This window comes from Ranitomeya variabilis, chromosome 6, assembly GCF_051348905.1.
Source record: "Ranitomeya variabilis isolate aRanVar5 chromosome 6, aRanVar5.hap1, whole genome shotgun sequence".
Lineage (NCBI taxonomy): Eukaryota > Metazoa > Chordata > Amphibia > Anura > Dendrobatidae > Ranitomeya > Ranitomeya variabilis.
The window spans coordinates 8,120,228-8,139,847 of NC_135237.1; the positions used below are offsets into that span (position 1 = coordinate 8,120,228).

The 19,620-nt window shown below is 53.7% G+C and overlaps 1 protein-coding gene across 1 annotated transcript; it reads right to left on the reverse strand.

Annotated features, from left to right (window-relative positions):
• Positions 1–217: 217 nt before the first annotated feature.
• Positions 218–18,860, reverse strand: ARF1 (ARF GTPase 1). The gene is made up of 5 exons (XM_077267809.1): positions 18,591–18,860; positions 6,128–6,313; positions 5,943–6,053; positions 2,153–2,277; positions 218–2,071 (listed from the first exon to the last, which is right to left on the reverse strand). The coding sequence occupies exons 2-5, from the start codon at positions 6,273–6,275 to the stop codon at positions 1,910–1,912; spliced, it is 546 nt and encodes a 181-aa protein (XP_077123924.1). The 5' UTR covers positions 6,276–6,313; positions 18,591–18,860; the 3' UTR covers positions 218–1,909.
• Between the last annotated feature and the right edge of the window lie 760 nt (positions 18,861–19,620).

Genomic DNA, 19,620 nt, shown 5'->3' on the forward strand with positions numbered 1-19,620 from the left:
GGGAAGACATTTACTTCAAGGACCAGATTTTTTCCCCCACTGTGTAATTGGTGGGCACGTTTCTTACAAGATAATCCCATTAATTACAGATCACTATACTATCGCCCAGAGACCTCATCGGCTAGCCCATCGATCACGGCCATGGTTCCCAGGTGCACCCATGCCACATTTCACCTGGGCGATCACCATTGACACATGAGACGACCAACGCTCCGAGTGTGAAATAGATGACTTTATTCTACCAGCTTTAATTACAGTGCTTGTTTGTCCAAATGAAAACAAGTTTACAAAACGGTTGATTACGGTTCATTTACTGAAAGCGAGAATCCACCCGACTAGAGGAAGCGTCCACACGGCTCCCAATGAGCCCAGATCCAACAGCGCCAGCATTTCAGTGTTTGATCAGAGTAAAGAGGGGGAAATAAAAGGATTCAATCAAATGGCAAATCTGAGCCTTGCAGCAAAAAGCATGCGGCCGGGGAATGACTCCAGACCAGAGAAAGGAATGACCGCTGCTTGATGGAGGGGCGCGAGCGCTACATACCCAGAGGACTGAGCCCAACCACCAGGAACCCTTGTAATCCTGTCCTAGTAGTAAGGTTAGGAATAGAGTGGAAACCCGACAACTTGTGTACAACCCGCCCCCGTAGCAGCTTCTCCACATCAGCATAGACCTTATAGGACCTCCGGCAGAGCCACCGATGCAAGACAACTACGGGAGCAAACAAGCCTCTGAGAACATCTGTACCTGCACGGCGGCTTACACAACTCTGCGATCCCCCAACGGCGCTTTGACAGGTGGTCCTTGGAGCAGGATTCTCCATGTACAGGATTCTCCATGTACAGGAAGCCACCACATTAAGAGCCGTTACTAGGCTGAGTGACAGCAGTCAGACTAGCATTCACCAGTGTGAGGTTCTTCAGGAGCCCATGACATCGGAGGGGGCCACTAACAAAAGCTGAAGGGCACACAAAACGGCCATGAATTCAGGTAGATCAAAGGCCAGCAAATCCGAAATCCAGGCATAGACATACAGGAAAAACCGCAGCAACAACAGGAGATCCCCGCTGGAAACACTGATGTACCCCAGTGTCACTAAGACAAGTGGCCCATGTTTCTTACTTTTGTCGATTTTCATCTCCTAACCAAGTTCTCACTCGAGCGCAAACAAAAGCAGCTGCAAAACGCAGGCAGATCCAGCAGCATTGCAAGTACTGGAGCGGCCATTAACCATGCAAGCAATGAAAAAGAGCATCGAGCAGACACCAGTCTGTGGTGATGCCCTGGAGCCACCAGAAACCTTCTGCCATCAGCGGAAACATGGATGAACTCCGCCAACAGGAATGAACTCTGCCTGACAACCGCATGTAGCCCCTCTGTCAGCACTGCCGACTAACTCTATACAACATGTAGCCCCCCTGCCAGCAGCGTCAGCAGGGACAAAATGTGCCCACATGTGAGGTAAACAGACCAAAGTATTTGTTTTTCAGAATTAACAAGCAATTTCATAGTAAATCCGGCATCCTGGGCCCGATGCGGATGATGGCAGATCCCTCCCCAGACTGTGACATAAAAGAAACCCAATGTTGAATAATATTGCATAGGAGAACCAGACACTGCCTCAGTGGAGACAAAAAGAAAGTAACTATTTACATTAAATAGGAGACCTAAAGTATCAGGCTCTTCATTGCCACACGCACGGCACAGGGCGATACAGACTGGGAGGAACGGAAGGGCAGACAGCGGCTCTCAGTGCCGCAAAGTCACACAGTTTGCCACATTAGATAGAAGCGGAGGAGGAAGAGGAGTAGGGCATGAAGAGAAGATGGGGCAGGACAAAAAAAATAAAGAAAATACCCCAAAAGGGGAAGAAAAAAAAAAAAATATAATATGAAGATGATTGGTGTCTCATTTCTGGTTCCGGAGCTGATTGGACAGCCAGTCCAGTCCTTCATACAGCCCGTCTCCGCTAGTGGCGCAGGTGGCCTGAATGTACCAGTTTCTATGTCGGAGGGAGTGAAGTCCTAACTTGTCTGTGATTTCTGCTGCGTTCATAGCGTTGGGAAGATCCTGGAGGAGGTAAAAAAGGTCACGTTATCCATCAGTGCGGCCACATCCGGCAAAACCTAAGCTCGGCGCTACGGCACAAACCTGTTTGTTAGCAAAGACCAGCAGGACTGCGTCTCTGAGCTCATCCTCCGCCAACATCCTCATCAGCTCCTCCCTCGCCTCGTTCACGCGCTCCCGATCGTTGCTGTCCACCACAAAGATCAGTCCTGGGAAACAAGGAGAAAACATGAGGACTTGATACTGGGGATCAACCGCAGCTCTGCCACAGACGTTCAACATCCAACAGGTGATCATCCGCATGGCTGCCACAGATTACAACATCAAAGAGCCAACAGATGATCAGCCACAACGCCGCCACAGATGTCCAACATGAAAGAACCAAACAGGTGATCAGCCGCAGTGCCGCCACAGATGTCCAACATCAGAGAACCAACAGGTGATCAACCACATGGCCGCCACAGATGTCCAACATCAGAGAGCCAGCAGGTGATCAGCCGCATCGCCACCACAGACATCCATCAAAGAACCAACAGATGATCATCCACAGAACTGTCACAGATGACAAACAAGCCAAGCCAAGAGCGGCCGAACTAATCATGACAATGACCTGCAGCAACACCTCTGTGCACACAAATAGTGGGGACCCCAACACATGTACTAGCACACATCACTGGAATGGAGCACAGCTGTCCTGATGGTGACCCCACACAAACATTGCTAGGAGACATCCGAGGACAGAAGGTTTGCACATTTATCAAGAATAATGGCTTAGTTATTATTCAACCCCTTCATGACGGGGTTATTTTTTTGCGCTTCCATATTTCGCTTTTCTTTCAAGTGCCATAACCTACAAGTCTTGTAAAAATAAAACAAATAGTCTGAATGACACCATTCTTTTTACCATACAGTTTACTGAAAAGCATGAAGAAAAAAAAAAAATGCAGCAAGATGGTGGCAACATGCCAGCATCATCCAGCGTCCCCGACACGTGCAGACCCGGAAGCGAGTCCCGGAGCACAACGCTGGGGCGCTCCTGCAACACCCAGCACGCGCAGACCCGGGACCTAGTGTCTGCTAGAGACATTAACCCAAGAGGTCTCAGCCTGCCCCAACCTCCCGGTTGGTGTTACCACATCCGCAGACGGCATCCCCTGTCCTGGAACCCTTCCGGGTAAGTTTAGTACAGCTTCCTTCTGCAGGTTCCCACGAGGACAGGAAACCAAACTGACGCAGAGGAGAGGTACCGCCTTGTTATTCAGTAGGTTTCCTGTCCTGGTGGGTGGATACCCTCTCAGTTGCTGCTGTCATGGGAAAAATATAAGTAAATTCTGCTTTTTTTTTTTTTAGTGTATATGGCGTTCCTAGTGCGCTAACAATGAACTGGCAACAGCAGTCTTTTATGTTCTCATAATGGCATATTACCGTACAACGAACCATCACAGACACGGCATTAACACGGTCTGAGGTCTATATATAAACTAGGGAAAAGGGGCGATGGAGCGGTGTATATTTTTAAAGGTTTTTATTTGTTAAACTCCGTTTTCAGCCTGAAGTATGGCTTCGTCAGGTACAGATTGATGACCCCGAGGCCATAGGAACCTATAAGCAGTCCGATCTTGTCGCAGGTCGGTGGGGCGAGATAGGAGCGTGAAGTGTGACCCCAATAGAATCACATACATTGAATGCAGCAGTCGTCGGAGTTAAATATCAGAAATCAGAGGGCGCTCAGGTCCCTGCTGTTAATGGTTGGGGTGGGTGTATTCTGTGGCGCCAGCTCCAGGAGACGAGGAAGAGTGACCACATGTATGCGATTTGTCAATTAGATTGTACCTGGCCTCACTCAATGCAGAATACATAGCGCATACTTGAGGCCACATGACTCCTCGCTGCCAGTGATGGCACCGGAGTCCTCACAGCACGCAGTCTGCGCGATGTGAGGATCTACAGGTCTTCGGCCAGCTGTAGTTTAAGACTGGACGGCCCTTTTAAATCGACAAAGGGATAATCGCAACAGGCGTACATCAATGTCAACAGCCACATACAAGACATAAATGCAAAGAAATTATCACTGCTCGCAAATGAGGAAGACAGCGGCCAGCACTTAGTCGTAGTAAAATTGAGAATCAGGGACGCCTGGTACCCTGCTCCCACAACAGGACCAAGACTGGTCAATTATAATCTGTGCCCGAGATATTCCAGGTCCATGAAGCACTCGCCCCCTAAAGCCCATGCACTCCCTGCCTCCAGGCCCCTGAAGCAATCGTCCCTGCACTCCCTGCCTCCAGGCCACTGAAGCACTCGCCCCCTAAAGCCCATCTACTCCCCGTCTCCAGGTCCCTGAAGCACTCGCCCCCTGTAGCCCATACACTCGCTGCGTCCAGGCCCCTGAAGCACTCGCCCCCTGCAGCCCATGTTCTCCCTGCCTACAGGCCCATGAAGCACTCGCCCCTAAAGCCAATGCACTCCCTGCCTCCAGGCCCCTGAAGCACTCGCCCCCTGCAGCCCATGCACTCCCTGCCTCCAGGCCCCTGAAGCACTCGCCCCCCTGCAGCCCATGCACTCCCTGCCTCTGAAGCACTCGCCCCCTGCAGCCCATCTACTGCCCGTCTCCAGGTCCCTGAAGCACTCGCCCCCTGTAGCCCATACACTCGCTGCCTCCAGGCCCCTGAAGCACTCGCCCCCTGCAGCCCATGTTCTCCCTGCCTACAGGCCCATGAAGCACTCGCCCCTAAAGCCAATGCACTCCCTGCCTCCAGGCCCCTGAAGCACTCGCCCCCTGCAGCCCATGCACTCCCTGCCTCTGAAGCACTCGCCCCCTGCAGCCCATCTACTGCCCGTCTCCAGGTCCCTGAAGCACTCGCCCCCTGTAGCCCATACACTCGCTGCCTCCAGGCCCCTGAAGCACTCGCCCCCTGCAGCCCATGTTCTCCCTGCCTACAGGCCCATGAAGCACTCGCCCCTAAAGCCAATGCACTCCCTGCCTCCAGGCCCCTGAAGCACTCGCTCCCTGCAGCCCATGCACTCCCTGCCTCTGAAGCACTCGCCCCCTGCAGCCCATCTACTGCCCGTCTCCAGGTCCCTGAAGCACTCGCCCCCTGTAGCCCATGTTCTCCCTGCCTCCAGGTCCATGAAGCACTCGCCCCGTCACCCAAGCACTCCCTGCCTCCAGGCCACTGAAGCACTAGCCCCATAAACCCATGCACTCCCTGCCTCCAGGCCCCTGAAACACTCGCCCCCTGCATTCCCTGCCTCCAGGCCACTGAAGCACTCACCCCCTGCAGCCCAAGCACTCCCTGCCTCCAGGCCCCTGAAACACTCGCCCCCCGCATTCCCTGCCTCCAGGCCCCTGAAACACTCGCCCCCCGCATTCCCTGCCTCCAGGCCCCTGAAACACTCGCCCCCCGCATTCCCTGCCTCCAGGCCCCTGAAACACTCGCCCCCTGCATTCCCTGCCTCCAGGCCCCTGAAACACTCGCCCCCTGCATTCCCTGCCTCCAGGCCCCTGAAACACTCGCCCCCTGCATTCCCTGCCTCCAGGCCCCTGAAACACTCGCCCCCTGCATTCCCTGCCTCCAGGCCCCTGAAACACTCGCCCCCTGCATTCCCTGCCTCCAGGCCCCTGAAACACTCGCCCCCTGCATTCCCTGCCTCCAGGCCCCTGAAGCACTCTCCCACTCACTCCCTGTCTAGGCCCCTGAAGCACTCACCCCATGCACGCCCTGCCTCCAAGCCCCTGAAACACTCTCCCCCTGCAGCCCACGCACTCCATGCCTCCAGGCACCGGAAGCACTCGCCCCTGCACATAGCGGCCCCTTCCCCCCTGCAGCCCACCCCTCACCCTACAGCCCACGTCTTCTCCAGCATCGCCTACCTTGTGTGTTCTGGAAGTAGTGGCGCCAGAGAGGCCTGATCTTGTCCTGACCACCCACGTCCCATACTGTGAAGCTGATGTTCTTATATTCTACAGTTTCTACATTAAAACCTGAAAGAGAAGGTGGAGGTCAGCGCCTCGATCATGCCAAAAGTTGCGCCAGTGAATTAGTGGGGGACACTTGCCTATTGTGGGGATTGTGGTCACGATCTCTCCCAGCTTCAGCTTGTACAATATAGTGGTCTTGCCAGCAGCGTCCAGACCTACCATGAGGATCCTCATCTCTTTCTTGCCAAACAGGCCTTTGAACAGATTGGCAAACACATTCCCCATGTCGGAAATGTGAGAATGTCAAGTACGGCAAGAAAAACCTGCAAAAAACAAATCCATGAAATTATTAGACAAGATCTGCCAGTAGCAGATAATGTGGTGATAACAGGAAGGCGGCACATAATGACCAACGGCGATTTACACAAATGTATCTAGTGCGAGACTTATCCACAGACGGCGCCCACGAGGAACCGTGCAGATGTGAATGGTCGTGATCGAACAGCAGTGCGACAATCACAGAACACACTGGAACAGCAAGATCTAGAAAACGGCCAAAAATGGATCCAGAAAGTCTAAGAGACAATCGAGTAAACTTCATCAACGCTGCACATTTGCCGAAACATTCTGTTTACCCTCTGATAACCTTCTTTCCCGTGACCTATGTAGCCGTGTGAAAACTTGTTTTTTTTCTATGGTGAGTGGACAGATTAATAGACACCATTTTGGAGTGGATACAACATTGATAGTTTATTCCATTTTTTTTCTGTTTAGAAAAGTGCACCGACAAAGTAAGCTCTGCAATACCGGCCATTCAAAACCTTCTCGTTACAGCATTTACCGTTCAGGTTAATATTTTAATAGATCGGACTTTTCCAGATGTGGCAACACCAATACGCTTGCTCATTGCTTATTAATGGACGACAAAAACATTTGTGGATTTTTATCCCTCTCCGTCGCCTTGAGTCTGAACGCTTGTTCTATACATAGTCCTTCCTCTAAAGTTCAGTCTCAGATTGGGTCCCACAGAAGGGCAAAGATGGTGGCCGTTCCTCAACTGCCATGACACCCACTGGCGTTTGAGCCATTTCAAGGTCGTTGGCACTGACTGATCGAAGAACCTAAATGGTTTCACAGCGGCGATCAGAGATCACTGCCGTCACAGCGTGATGCTGCCCCGATGTAGGGTCGGCTCCTGTACTCGCTCCATACATGGCTATTTATCTTGCGAAGACACAAGATAAATACAATGTATTGGATGTGGTGAATCCGTACGGTTCAATGAACACATGTGGAATCACCTGCATTTAAGGCTATGTGCACACATTCAGGATTTTTCACGTTTTTTCGGCCATTTTCCGCGGAAAAAACGCTTAAAAAAAACCGCATAAATAAGCATCCCATCATTTAATGCATTCTGCAATTTTTGTGCACATGATGCGTTTTTTTTTTACGCGAAAAAATGCATCGCGGTAAAAAACGCAGCATGTTCATTAATTTTGCGGATTTTTCATGTTTTTGCCGCTATTTAATGCATTGGGAAGCTCCGGAAAAAAAACGCACAAAAAACACATGCAGATTTCTTGCAGAAAATGTCCGGTTTTGCTCAGGAAATTTCTGCAAGAAATCCTGACGTGTGCACATAGCCTAAAAGTCAGCAGTGGACATGTGCTGCGACCAACGCACTGCCAATTACTCACCGTGTGCACAGAGTCTTAGTGGGAATGAATCTGTGCTGCACTTTATGCACATGCTTAGCAGTGACCAGTGGTGTGCAGTATTATATCCCAGACTTGCACTTTATGCACATGCTCAGTAGCGACCAATGCTGTAGAGTCGGGAGTCAGGGAAATTGAGTCAGGTTTGGCTTTCCAACTCCACAGCCCTGATTTATATGGAAAGTGAAAGGAGTCAGTCAACCCCCCCCAACCCCAGTCACTATGGGGAGCAGACAAACCACTAGTATGGACTGAGACCGATGTCCTCAAGGTATCTGATGAATAACACCAGTGATTCCAGGTCATGTGACTGAGTTATTCACATGTAAGGTCCTGCAAATGCTCTGCTGCTCCAGCCTCCGTACAGGTCCCGATCAGGAACTGCAGGATGTGGTATTGTACAGTGTGTGTCTATATGAGCATGTAGTGTGCATATAGTAGAGCTGTGTATATATGTACGCGCGCAGGCAGCACAGCGGCGCAGGTACGCTTGCACCAGGCAACGGTTCTCCCAATCTGAACAGGACAGCCTGGGGCAGATATGACACCAACAGGTTCGGGTCAGGAGACCGCGACCGGTCAGTACTTTAACCGCAGCACACAAATGTGCATCTCCAGGTTGCGGCTACATCCACACATGTGTTAATGCATTTGATTAACCCCTTCATGACCCAGCCTACTTTGACCTTAATGACCTGGCCGTTTTTTGCAATTCTGACCAGTGTCCCTTTATGAGGTAATAACTCAGGAACGCTTCAACGGATCCTAGCGGTTCTCAGATTGTTTTTTTGTGACATATTGGGCTTCATGTTAGTAGTAAATTTAGGTCGATAATTTTTGCGTCTATTTGTTAAAAAAATGGAAATGTGTCGAAAATTTCAAATTCTGAATTTTTATTCTGTCAAACGAGAGAGTTATGTGACACAAAATAGTTAATAAATAACATTTACCACATGTCTACTTTACATCAGCACAATTTTAAAAACAAAATTTTTTTTTGCTAGGAAGTTATAAGGGTTAAAAGTTGACCAGCGATTTCTCATTTTTGCAACGAAATTTACAAAACCATTTTTTTTAGGGACCACCTCACATTTGAAGTCAGTTTGAGGGGTCTATATGGCTGAAAATACCCAAAAGTGACACCATTTTAAAAACTGCACCCCTCAAGGTGCTCAAAACCACATTCAAGAAGTTTATTAACCCTTCAGGTGCTTCACAGCAGCAGAAGCAACATGGAAGGAAAAAATGAACATTTAACTTTTTAGTCACAAAAATGATCTTTTAGCAACAATTCTGTTATTTTCCCAAGGGTAAAAGGAGAAACTGGACCCCAAAAGTTATTGTACAATTTGTCCTGAGTACGCCGATACCCCATATGTGGGGGAGGACCACTGTTTGAGCGCACGACAGGGCTCGGAAGGGAAGGAGCGTCATTTGAATTTTTCAATGAAAAATTGGCTCCAATCTTCAGCGGACACAATGTCGCGTTTGGAGAGCCCCTGTGTGCCTAAACATTGGAGCTCCCCCACAAATGACCCCATTTTGGAAACTAGACCCCCCAAGGAGCTTATCTAGATGCATAGTGAGCACTTTGAACCCCCAGGTGCTTCCCAAATTGATCCGTAAAAATGAAAAAGTACTTTTTTTTTTTCACAAAAAATTTCTATTAGCCTCAATTTTTTCATTTTCACATGGACAACAGGATAAAATGGATCCTAAAATGTGTTGGGCAATTTCTCCTGAGTACACGGATACCTCATATGTGGGGGTAAACCACTGTTTGTGCACACAGCAAGGCTCGGAAGGGAAGGAGCGCAATTTGACTTTTTGAATGAAAAATTAGCTCCAATCGTTAGCAGACACCATGTCGCGTTTGGAGAGCCCCTGTGTACCTAAAGATTGGAGCTCCCCCACAAGTGACCCCATTTTTGAAACTAGACCTCCCATGGAACTAATCTAGATGTGCGAGGAGCACTTTGAACCCCCAAGTGCTTCATAGAAGTTTATAACGCAGAGCCGTGCAAATAAAAAATCATTTTTCTTTCCTCAAAAATTATTTTTTAGCAAGCAATTTTTTATTTTCACAAGAATAACAGGAGAAATTGGACCCCAAAAGTTTTTGTCCAGTTTGTCCTGAGTACGCCGATACGCCATATGTGGTGGTGGGGGGGAACCTGTTATGACCCCAATGGCAGAGGGTCTCAAAAGTACATACCAAGTCTGCAAACACAAAAAACCAGCTCATAGGGCAGTGGTAACTGGGCTGACCATATATCTAATCCTAGCACCACAAATAGCAGCAGCCGGGGAACGTGCCTACGTTGGTTCTAGACGTCTCGCGCCAGCCGGAGAACTAACTAACCCTAGAAGGGAAAAGATAGACCTTTCTTGCCTCCAGAGAAAAGACCCCAAAAGTTGGATACAAGCCCCCAACAAATAATAACGGTGAGGTAAGGAGAAAAGACAAACGTAAGAATGAACTAGATATTTAGCAAAGAGAGGCCCACTGACTAATAGCAGAATATAGTAAGATGACTTATATGGTCAGCAAAAACCCTATCAAAATTTCCACGCTGGATATTCAAGAACCCCCGAACCGTCTAACGGCCCGGGGGGAGAACACCAGCCCCCTAGAGCTTCCAGCAAAATCAGGAATCACATTTAGTACAAGCTGGACAAAAAATAAGAGCAAAGCAAAAAACCAAAAAACAAGGAAGCAGGACTTAGCTTAATTTTGCAAGATCCAAGACCAGCAGATAGAAGCAAACAGAAAGGAACTGATTACAACGATGCCAGGCGCTGGACTGAGAAACCAGGAAGTTTATATAGCAACACCCCTGGACTAACGACCCAGGTGGGTGCCACACTGAGGAAAGACAATTCCAGAGTCATATCACTAGTGACCACAAGAGGGAGCCAAAAAAGTCTAATTCACAACAGGAACCACTGTTTGGGCAAACGTCGGGGCACGGAAGGGAAGCAGTGACGTTTTGGAACGCAGACTTTGATAGAATGGTCTGCGGGCATCATGTTACGTTTGCAGAGCCCCTGATGTGCCTAAACAGTAGAAACTCCCCCAAAAGTGACCCCATTTTGGAAACTAGACCCCCCAAGGAACTTATCCAGATGTGTGTTGAGCACTTTGAACCCCCAAGTGCTTCACAGAGCTGTGAAAATAAAAAATTTTTCTTTCCTCAAAAAAGAGGTTTTAGCAAGCAATTTTTTATTTTCACAAGGGTAACAGGAGAAATTGGACCCCAATATTTGTTGCCCAGTTTGTCCTGAGTACGCTGATACCCCATATGTGGGGGTAAACCACTGTTTGGGCACACGTCAGGGCTCGGAAGGGAAGTAGTGACGTTTTGGAATGCAGACTTTGATGGAATGGTCTACGGGCGTCACGTTGCGTTTGCAGAGCCCCTGATGTGCCTAAACAGTAGAAACCCCCCATTTTGGGAACTAGACCCCCCAAGGAACTTATCTAGATGTGTGGTGAGCACTTTGATCCCTCAACTGCTTCACAGAAATTTATAACGCAGAGCCGTGAAAATAAAAAATCTTTTTTTTACCACAAAAATAAGTTTTAGGCTAGGTTCACATTTCGTTTTTGGGTGATCGCTAACGGACAGCGTTGCACGGCGAAAATGTCGCAATTAACGCCGTGCAACGGGTCCGTTAGCGCACCCATTGACAGCAATGTTCTTTTTGCCTGAAGCGCATCGCTAGCGCGTGCCTTTTTCGGCTCGCGCTAGCGATGTGCCGTTCTTTTGCAGCGTCCGCGGCGCGCTCGAGGTCCGTTCACCGAGTGGGGACGTTAACGCGAACCCCAAACGCGACCCCTAAAAATACATTGCGTTAGGGCAATCCGTTTAGCGCTAGCGGATTGCGCTAACGCAATGTGAACCTAGCCTTAGCCCTCTTTTTTTTTTCCCCAAGGGTAACAGGAGAAATTAGACCCCCAAAGTTGTTGTGCAATTTTTCCTGAGTAAAGCGATAACCCATATGTTTGGGTAAACCACTTTTTTGGGCGCACGTTGGGGCTTGGAAGGGAGGGAGCACCATTTGACTTTTTTGAACGCAAGATTGGCTGAAAATCAATGGTGGCGCCATGTCGCGCTTTTAGACCCCTGATGTGCCTAAACATTGGAAACCCCTCAATTCTAACCCCAACCCTAACCCCAACACACCCCTAACCCTAATCCAACTCTAGCCATAAGCCTAACCCCAACACACCCCTAACCCTAATCCCAACCCTTGTCCTAACCCTAATCCCAACACACCCCTAACCATAAGCCTCATCTTAACCCTATTTCACCCTAGCCCTGATTCCAACCCTAACTCTAATTCCAACCCTAAGGCTATGTGCCCACGTTGCGGATTCATGTGAGATTTTTCCGCACCATTTTTGAAAAATCCGCAGGTAAAATGCACTGCATTTTACCTGCAGATTTACAGTGTTTTTTGTGCGGATTTCACCTGCGGATTCCTAATGAGGAACAGGTGTAAAACGCTGCGGAATCCGCACAAAGAATTGACATGCTGCAGAAAATACAATGCAGCATTTCCGCGCTGTATTTTCCGCACCATGGGCACAGCGGATTTGGTTTTCCATAGGTTTACATGGAACTGTAAACCTGATGGAAAACTGCTACGAATCCGCAGCGGCCAATCCGCCGCGGATCCGCAGCCAAATCCGCACTGTGTGCACATAGACCAATTCTAACCCTAACCCTAATTCTAGCCCTAACCTTAGCCCTAGTTCTAACCCTAAGCCTAGTGAAAAAATAAAAGTATTTTTTCTTTATTTTATTATTGTCCCTACCTATGGGGGTGATAAGGGGGGGGGAAAGAGTTATTTATTTTTTTATTTTGATCGCTGTGATAGAACCTATCACAGCGATCAAAATGTACCTGGAACAAATTCGGCGGGCGCACTGCACATGCGCCCGCCATTTTGGAAGATGGCTGCGCCCATGGAGCAGACGGACAGACACTGCAAGGGACACAGGAGGTCGGTAAGTATGGGGGGGGGAGGGGGTAATCAGACAGGGGGAGCGGAGGACAGCAGATGAAAGGATGGAGGACGGTGGGGAGGAGATCGGTGGCCAAATCGCAATTTCCAGCCATGGCTGATGCCATTGCAGCATCGGCCATGGCTGGATTGTAATATTTCACCAATTTTCATTGGTGATACATTACGATCGCTCTGATTGAAAGTGAAACATCACTTTCAACAGCCAATCAGAGCGATCGTAGCCACGGGGGGGGGGGGGGGGGGGGTGTTCAAGTACCACTCCCCCTATCCCTGCAGGTCGGGTGAAATTAACCCTTTCACCCGGCCTGCAGGAGCGCGATCCGACCATGACGCATATGCTGCGTCACAGGTCGGATTGGCACAGGTTTTCATGACGCATACACTGCGTCAAAGGTCGGGAAGGGGTTAATATTCACCGATTGCAGCTGAGCTCGTCTGCACTACTCTGGCATGCACTGCGAGTTTCAGCACAAAGCCTAACTGTGGTTCCTGTGTGGTCCTTTCTTCAGACAGTCAGCGCATTGACCTAGACTATGTCTGAATGTACCCTCACACTGGTGCTACGGAGGTCTATACAGCCAAACCACTCCCCATATTGAGGCTGGGGTAGCCGGGATCACAAAGACAGAGCGGCCGCCATCATGCAGCTACTGGACGTTCCATAAAGCAGCCGGGCATCCAGCACAGATGTGAAGTGCCCTTTGTCCAGAGCATTGAGCATAGTCTTTTCCAGCCGCATTCATGGGACTGAACACCAACACAGCATTGTTACAGTGCTGCCAGGGGTTCACATACTTGTCAGACACCATCTCTGACAGCAAACAGGTGTGCTTCCTATGTGTGGGCGCCCCACAGAGGAGGGACCCATGCTATTAATGCCACTTTTAATACTTATATTTGGGATAGCAAATTATCGATTTGCCACCTCAAGAAATACCGTATATACCTCAAGTATAAGCCGAGATTTTCAGCCCCCCAAAAATGGGCAGATAGTGCCCCTCTCGGCTTATACGCGAGTCATGGAAGGTGGGGGGTCGGCGGGTGAGGGGGAGCGACGACTGTCAAATACTCACCTGCTACCAGCGCTCCTGGCGCGGTCCCCGCATGTCCCATGGTCTTGGGGCGCAGCAGCTTCTTCCCCTGTTCAGCGGTCACCGGTACCGCTCATTAAAGTAATGAATATGGACTCCACTCCCATAGGGGTGGAGCCGAATATTCATTACTGTAATGAGCGGTACCATGTGACCGCTCACTACAGGAAGAAGCTGCCGCGCCCGGAGACGTGGGACATGCGGGGACCGCGCCAGGAGCTCTGGGAGCAGGTATGTCATATTTACCTTTCCGCGTTCCTCCGCCGCCTCGTCTTCCGCGTCCTTTGCACTGACTGTTCAGGTCAGAGGGCGCGATGACGTATTAGTGTGCGCGCCGCCCCCTGCCTGAACAGTCAGTGCGGAAAGACGGGACGCTGAGGAGCAGCGACGAGAGGCGAGTATGTGATTTTTTTTTTTTTTTTTTTAGAGCAGCAGCAGCATTACATGTGGCACAATGTTATATGGAGCGTCTATGGGGCTATAAAGAACTGTATGGAGCATTATATGGGGGCATCTATGGGGCCATAAAGAACTGCATGGAGCATTATATGGGGGCATCTATGGGGCCATAAAGAACTGCATGGAGCATTATATGGGGCATCTATGTGGCCATCATGAACTGTATGGAGCATTATATGGGGCTCCTGATTCAATATGGATATTCAAAAACAACCTACTGATGTCTCAATTAATTTTACTTTTATGGGTATCTATTTTTACTTTTGATACATACCGGTAGCTGCTGCATTTTCCACCCTAGGCTTATACTCGAGTCACTAAGTTTTCCCAGTTTTTTGTTGCAAAATTAGGGGGTCGGCTTATACTCGGGTCGGCTTATATTTGAGTATATACGGTAAATATGACTACAGGATGAAGCCATTATGAAAACAGAACTGACTGGCGCGAAATAAGACCTGGGTGCCTGATGAGTATAATGTGATGACCCAGCTCACACGCAGCCACTTTATAACCCCACATCGAGAATATTCTCCATCCAATGCTTCTCCCAATCTTAAGGTCCCATACTCCTTAACCCGCTCTTGACAAGTGGGGCAGAGGTCAGTAACACCTCAGGAGCTGTAGTGCGTTACAGCTGGCAACCAATGCTGCAGTCAGCCTCTAAGGCTGCGTTCCCACCATCAGGAATAGGAGCGCTTTGGACGCAGCGTATTTTCGCTGCGTTCTACGTAACAAGCTCAGGGGATGGATTTATAGAAGTCTCCTGCCCACAGTGCTCCTATTTACCGCTGCATATACTCCCCTGCGGTGCGTATGAGGGGAAACACTGCATATTTTTAATAGTAGAACGCCATAGCATGGCATACCTAAACAAGTGTGGTAATCAGAGCACAGCGAACACACTGCGTCCAAAACACTAAGGCTATGGGCACACGTTGAGGATTCGGGTGCGGATTTTTCCGCACCGTTTTTGAAAAACGCAGTGCGGTTTACCTGCGGATTTCCAGTGTTTTTTGGGCGCTGTTTTTTTTCCACCCCCGTCTCTCACAGCCCCTCCTCCGTCCACCTCTGCTCTGTCCACCCCGCCCAAACCTCTGTCCTCCTCCGCCACCCCCGGCCTCTCCTCCATCCATCACCAGCAGTCTCTCCTTCGTCCACCCCCGTCACTCGTGGCCTCTCCTCCGTCCACCCCCCGTCACTCGTTGCCTCTCCTTTGTCCACCCCCCCGTCACTGGCTGTCTCTCCTCCATCCACCCCCCGTCACTCCTGGCCTCTCCTCCGTCCACCCCCCCCCCCCCCCCCCGTCACTCGCGGCCTCTCCTCTGTCCACCCCCCCGTCACTCGCAGCCTCTCCTCTGTCCACCCCCCCGTCACTCGCGGCCTCTCCTCCGTCCACCCCCCCGTCACTCGCGGCCTCTCCTCCGTCCACCCCCCCGTCACTCGCGGTCTCTCCTCCGTCCACCCCGTCACTCGCGGCCTCTCCTCCGTCACTCGCTGCCTCTCCTCCGTCCACACACACACCCCCCCCGTCACTCGCGGCCTCTCCTCCGTCCACCCCCCCGTCACTCGCGGCCTTTCCTCCGTCCACACACCCCCCCGTCACTCGCGGCCTCTCCTCCGTCCACCCCCCCGTCACTCGCGGCCTCTCCTCCGTCCACCCCCCCGTCACTCGCTGCCTCTCCTCCGTCCACACCCCCCCCGTCACTCGCGGCCTCTCCTCCGTCCACCCCCCCGTCACTCGTGGCCTCTCCTCCGTCCACCCCCCGTCACTCGTGGCCTCTCCTCCGTCCACCCCCCCCCCCCGCGGCCTCTCCTCCGTCCACCCCCTCTCACTCGTGGCCTCCTCTGTCCACCCCGTCACTCGCGGCCTCTCCTCCGTCCACACCCCCCCGTCACTCGTGGCCTCTCCTCCGTCCACACCCCCCGTACTCGTGGCCTCTCCTCCGTCCACCCCCCCCCCCGTCACTCGTGGCCTCTCCTCCGTCCACCCGCCCCGTCACTCGTGGCCTCTCCTCCGTCCACCCTCCCCCCGTCACTCGTGGCCTCTCCTCCGTCCACCCCCTCTCACTCGTGGCATCCTCTGTCCACCCTGTCACTCGCGGCCTCTCCTCCGCCCACACCCCCCGTCACTCGTGGCCTCTCCTCCGTCCACACCCCCCGTCACTCATGTCCACACCCCCCCGTCACTCGTGGCCTCTCCTCCGTCCACCCCCCCGTCACTCGTGGCCTCTCCTCCGTCCACCCCCCCCGTCACTCGTTGTCTCTCCTCCGTCCACCCCCCGTCACTCGTGGCCTCTCCTCCGTCCACCCTCCCCCCGTCACTCGTGGCCTCTCCTCCGTCCACCCCCCGTCACTCGTGGCCTCTCCTCCGTCCACACCCCCCGTCACTCGTGTCCACACCCCCCCGTCACTCGTGGCCTCTCCTCCGTCCACCCCCCCGTCACTCGTGGCCTCTCCTCCGTCCACCCCCCCCCGTCACTCGTGGCCTCTCCTCCGACCACCCCCCCGTCACTCGTGGCCTCTCCTCCGTTCACCCCCCCCGTCACTCGTGGCCTCTCCTCCGTCCACCCCCCCCGTCACTCGTGGCCTCTCCTCCGTCCACACCCCCCCGTCACTCGTGGCCTCCCCCCCGTCCACCCCCGTCACTCGTGGCCTCTCCTCCGTCCACACACCCCCGTCACTCGTGTCCACACCCCCCCGTCACTCGTGGCCTCTCCTCCGTCCACCCCCCCGTCACTCGTGGCCTCTCCTCCGTCCACCCCCCCGTCACTCGTGGCCTCTCCTCCGTCCACCCCCCCCCCGTCACTCGTGGCCTCTCCTCCGTCCACCCCCCCCGTCACTCGTGGCCTCTCCTCCGTCCACACCCCCCCGTCACTCATGTCCACACCCCCCGTCACTCGTGGCCTCTCCTCTGTCCACCCCCCCCCGTCACTCGTGGCCTCTCCTCCGTCCACCCCCCCGTCACTCGTGGCCTCTCCTCCGTCCACCCCCCCCCCGTCACTCGCGGCCTCTCCTCCGTCCACCCCCCCCCCGTCACTCGTGGCCTCTCCTCCGTCCACCTCCCCGTCACTCGTGGCCTCTCCTCCGTCCACCCCCCTCCCCCCGTCACTCGCGGCCTCTCCTCCGTCCACACCCCCCGTCACTCGCGGCCTCTCCTCCGTCCACACACCCCCGTCACTCGTGGCCTCTCCTCCGTCCACACACCCCCGTCACTCGTGGCCTCTCCTCCGTCCACCCCCCTCCCCCGTCACTCGTAGCCTCTCCTCCGTCCACCCCCCCTGTCACTCGTAGCCTCTCCTCCGTCCACCCCCCCTGTCACTCGTGGCCTCTCCTCCGTCCACCCCCCGTCACTCGTGGCCTCTCCTCCGTCCACCCCCCCCCGTCACTCGTGGCCTCTCCTCCGTCCACCCCCCCGTCACTCGCGGCCTCTCCTCCGTACACCCCCCCCGTCACTCGTGGCCTCTCCTCCATCCACCCCCCCGTCACTCGTGGCCTCTCCTCCGTCCACCCCCCCGTCACTCGTGGCCTCTCCTCCGTCCACCCCCCGTCACTCGTGGCCTCTCCTCCGTCCACCCCCCCGTCACTCGTGGCCTCTCCTCCGTCCACCCCCCCGTCACTCGTGGCCTCTCCTCCGTCCACCCCCCCGTCACTCGTGGCCTCTCCTCCGTCCACCCCCCCGTCACTCGTGGCCTCTCCTCCGTCCACCCCCCCGTCACTCGTGGCCTCTCCTCCGTCCACCCCCCCGTCACTCGTGGCCTCTCCTCCGTCCACCCCCCCGTCACTCGTGGCCTCTCCTCCGTCCACCCCCCCGTCACTCGTGGCCTCTCCTCCGTCCACCCCCCCCGTCACTCGTGGCCTCTCCTCCGTCCACCCCCCCGTCACTCGTGGCCTCTCCTCCGTCCACCCCCCCGTCACTCGTGGCCTCTCCTCCGTCCACCCCCCCGTCACTCGTGGCCTCTCCTCCGTCCACCCCCCCGTCACTCGTGGCCTCTCCTCCGTCCACCCCCCCGTCACTCGTGGCCTCTCCTCCGTCCACCCCCCCCGTCACTCGTGGCCTCTCCTCCGTCCACCCCCCCGTCACTCGTGGCCTCTCCTCCGTCCACCCCCCCGTCACTCGTGGCCTCTCCTCCGTCCACCCCGCCCGATCCTCTGTCCTCCTCCGCCGCCACCCCCGGCCTCTCCTCCGTCCACCTCCACCATCTAACACACCGGTCTCCCCGGCCTCCTCCATCCCCCACTACACCGGTTTTCTCCTCCTTCGCCCGCGGCCTTCAGTGCACCTTCCTCGTCATCTCACCTCTCTCCGTCACGGATGGCTGGCGCTCGTCTCCCGCCCGGCCCGTCTCTCAGCAGCTCCCCGTCCGTGCTCCGCGTCTCTCTCTGAGGCGTTGGTTTGTCCGGCACAAGATGGCGGATCCCGGCGGCCACGTCAGAGCAGGGTACGCGCTGCGTCCTGAGCGCGCGTCATTAACATGGCGGCCGGAAGTATGGGGGCGGGGCCGTGAGGGTGAATCACAGACTGGCAGTGAGGGCAGCGGCTGTGGGCGGGGTCTGAAGGCTGACGGGAAACTGCGCAGTTCTGGCGGGTTTTTTTATACCTCAGCGGCTGTGAAGTGACAGGAGGAGTCAGCAGCGTCTGCTCTGTGCTTACCCCCGCGCCGCGCGTCACCCCTCCGTCATATGTTACCCCGCCATCATATGTTACCCCTCCGTCATGTTACCCCTCCATCATATCTGACCCCTCCCTCATATGTTACCCCTCCATCATATGTTACCCCGCCATCATATGTTACCCCTCCGTCATGTTACCCATCCACGCCACATGTTACCCCTCCACCCCCGCTCTGTACACTACCCCCTCCACCCCGCTCTGTACATTACCCCCTCCACCCCCGCTCTGTACATTACCCCCTCCACCCCCGCTCTGTACACTACCCCCTCCACCCCGCTCTGTACATTACCCCCTCCACCCCCGCTCTGTACATTACCCCCTCCACCCCCGCTCTGTACATTACCCCCTCCACCCCCGCTCTGTACATTACCCCCTCCACCCCCGCTCTGTACACTACCGCCTCCACCCCCGCTCTGTACATTACCCCCTCCACCCCCGCTCTGTACATTACCCCCTCCACCCCCGCTCTGTACATTACCCCCTCCACCCCCGCTCTGTACATTACCCCCTCCACCCCCGCTCTGTACACTACCCCCTCCACCCCGCTCTGTACATTACCCCCTCCACCCCCGCTCTGTACATTACCCCCTCCACCCCCGCTCTGTACATTACCCCCTCCACCCCCGCTCTGTACACTACCGCCTCCACCCCCGCT

Excerpts from the sequence above, each read along its gene's own strand:
- ARF1 (XM_077267809.1), bottom strand. The coding sequence starts at position 6,275 with ATGGGGAATGTGTTTGCCAATCTGTTCAAAGGCCTGTTTGGCAAGAAA. Across the intron at positions 6,054-6,127 it reads GACCACAATCCCCACAATAG|GTTTTAATGTAGAAACTGTA; the intron begins GCAAGTGTCCCC and ends CTTCTCTTTCAG. Across the intron at positions 2,278-5,942 it reads CTACTTCCAGAACACACAAG|GACTGATCTTTGTGGTGGAC; the intron begins GTAGGCGATGCT and ends CTTGTTTCCCAG.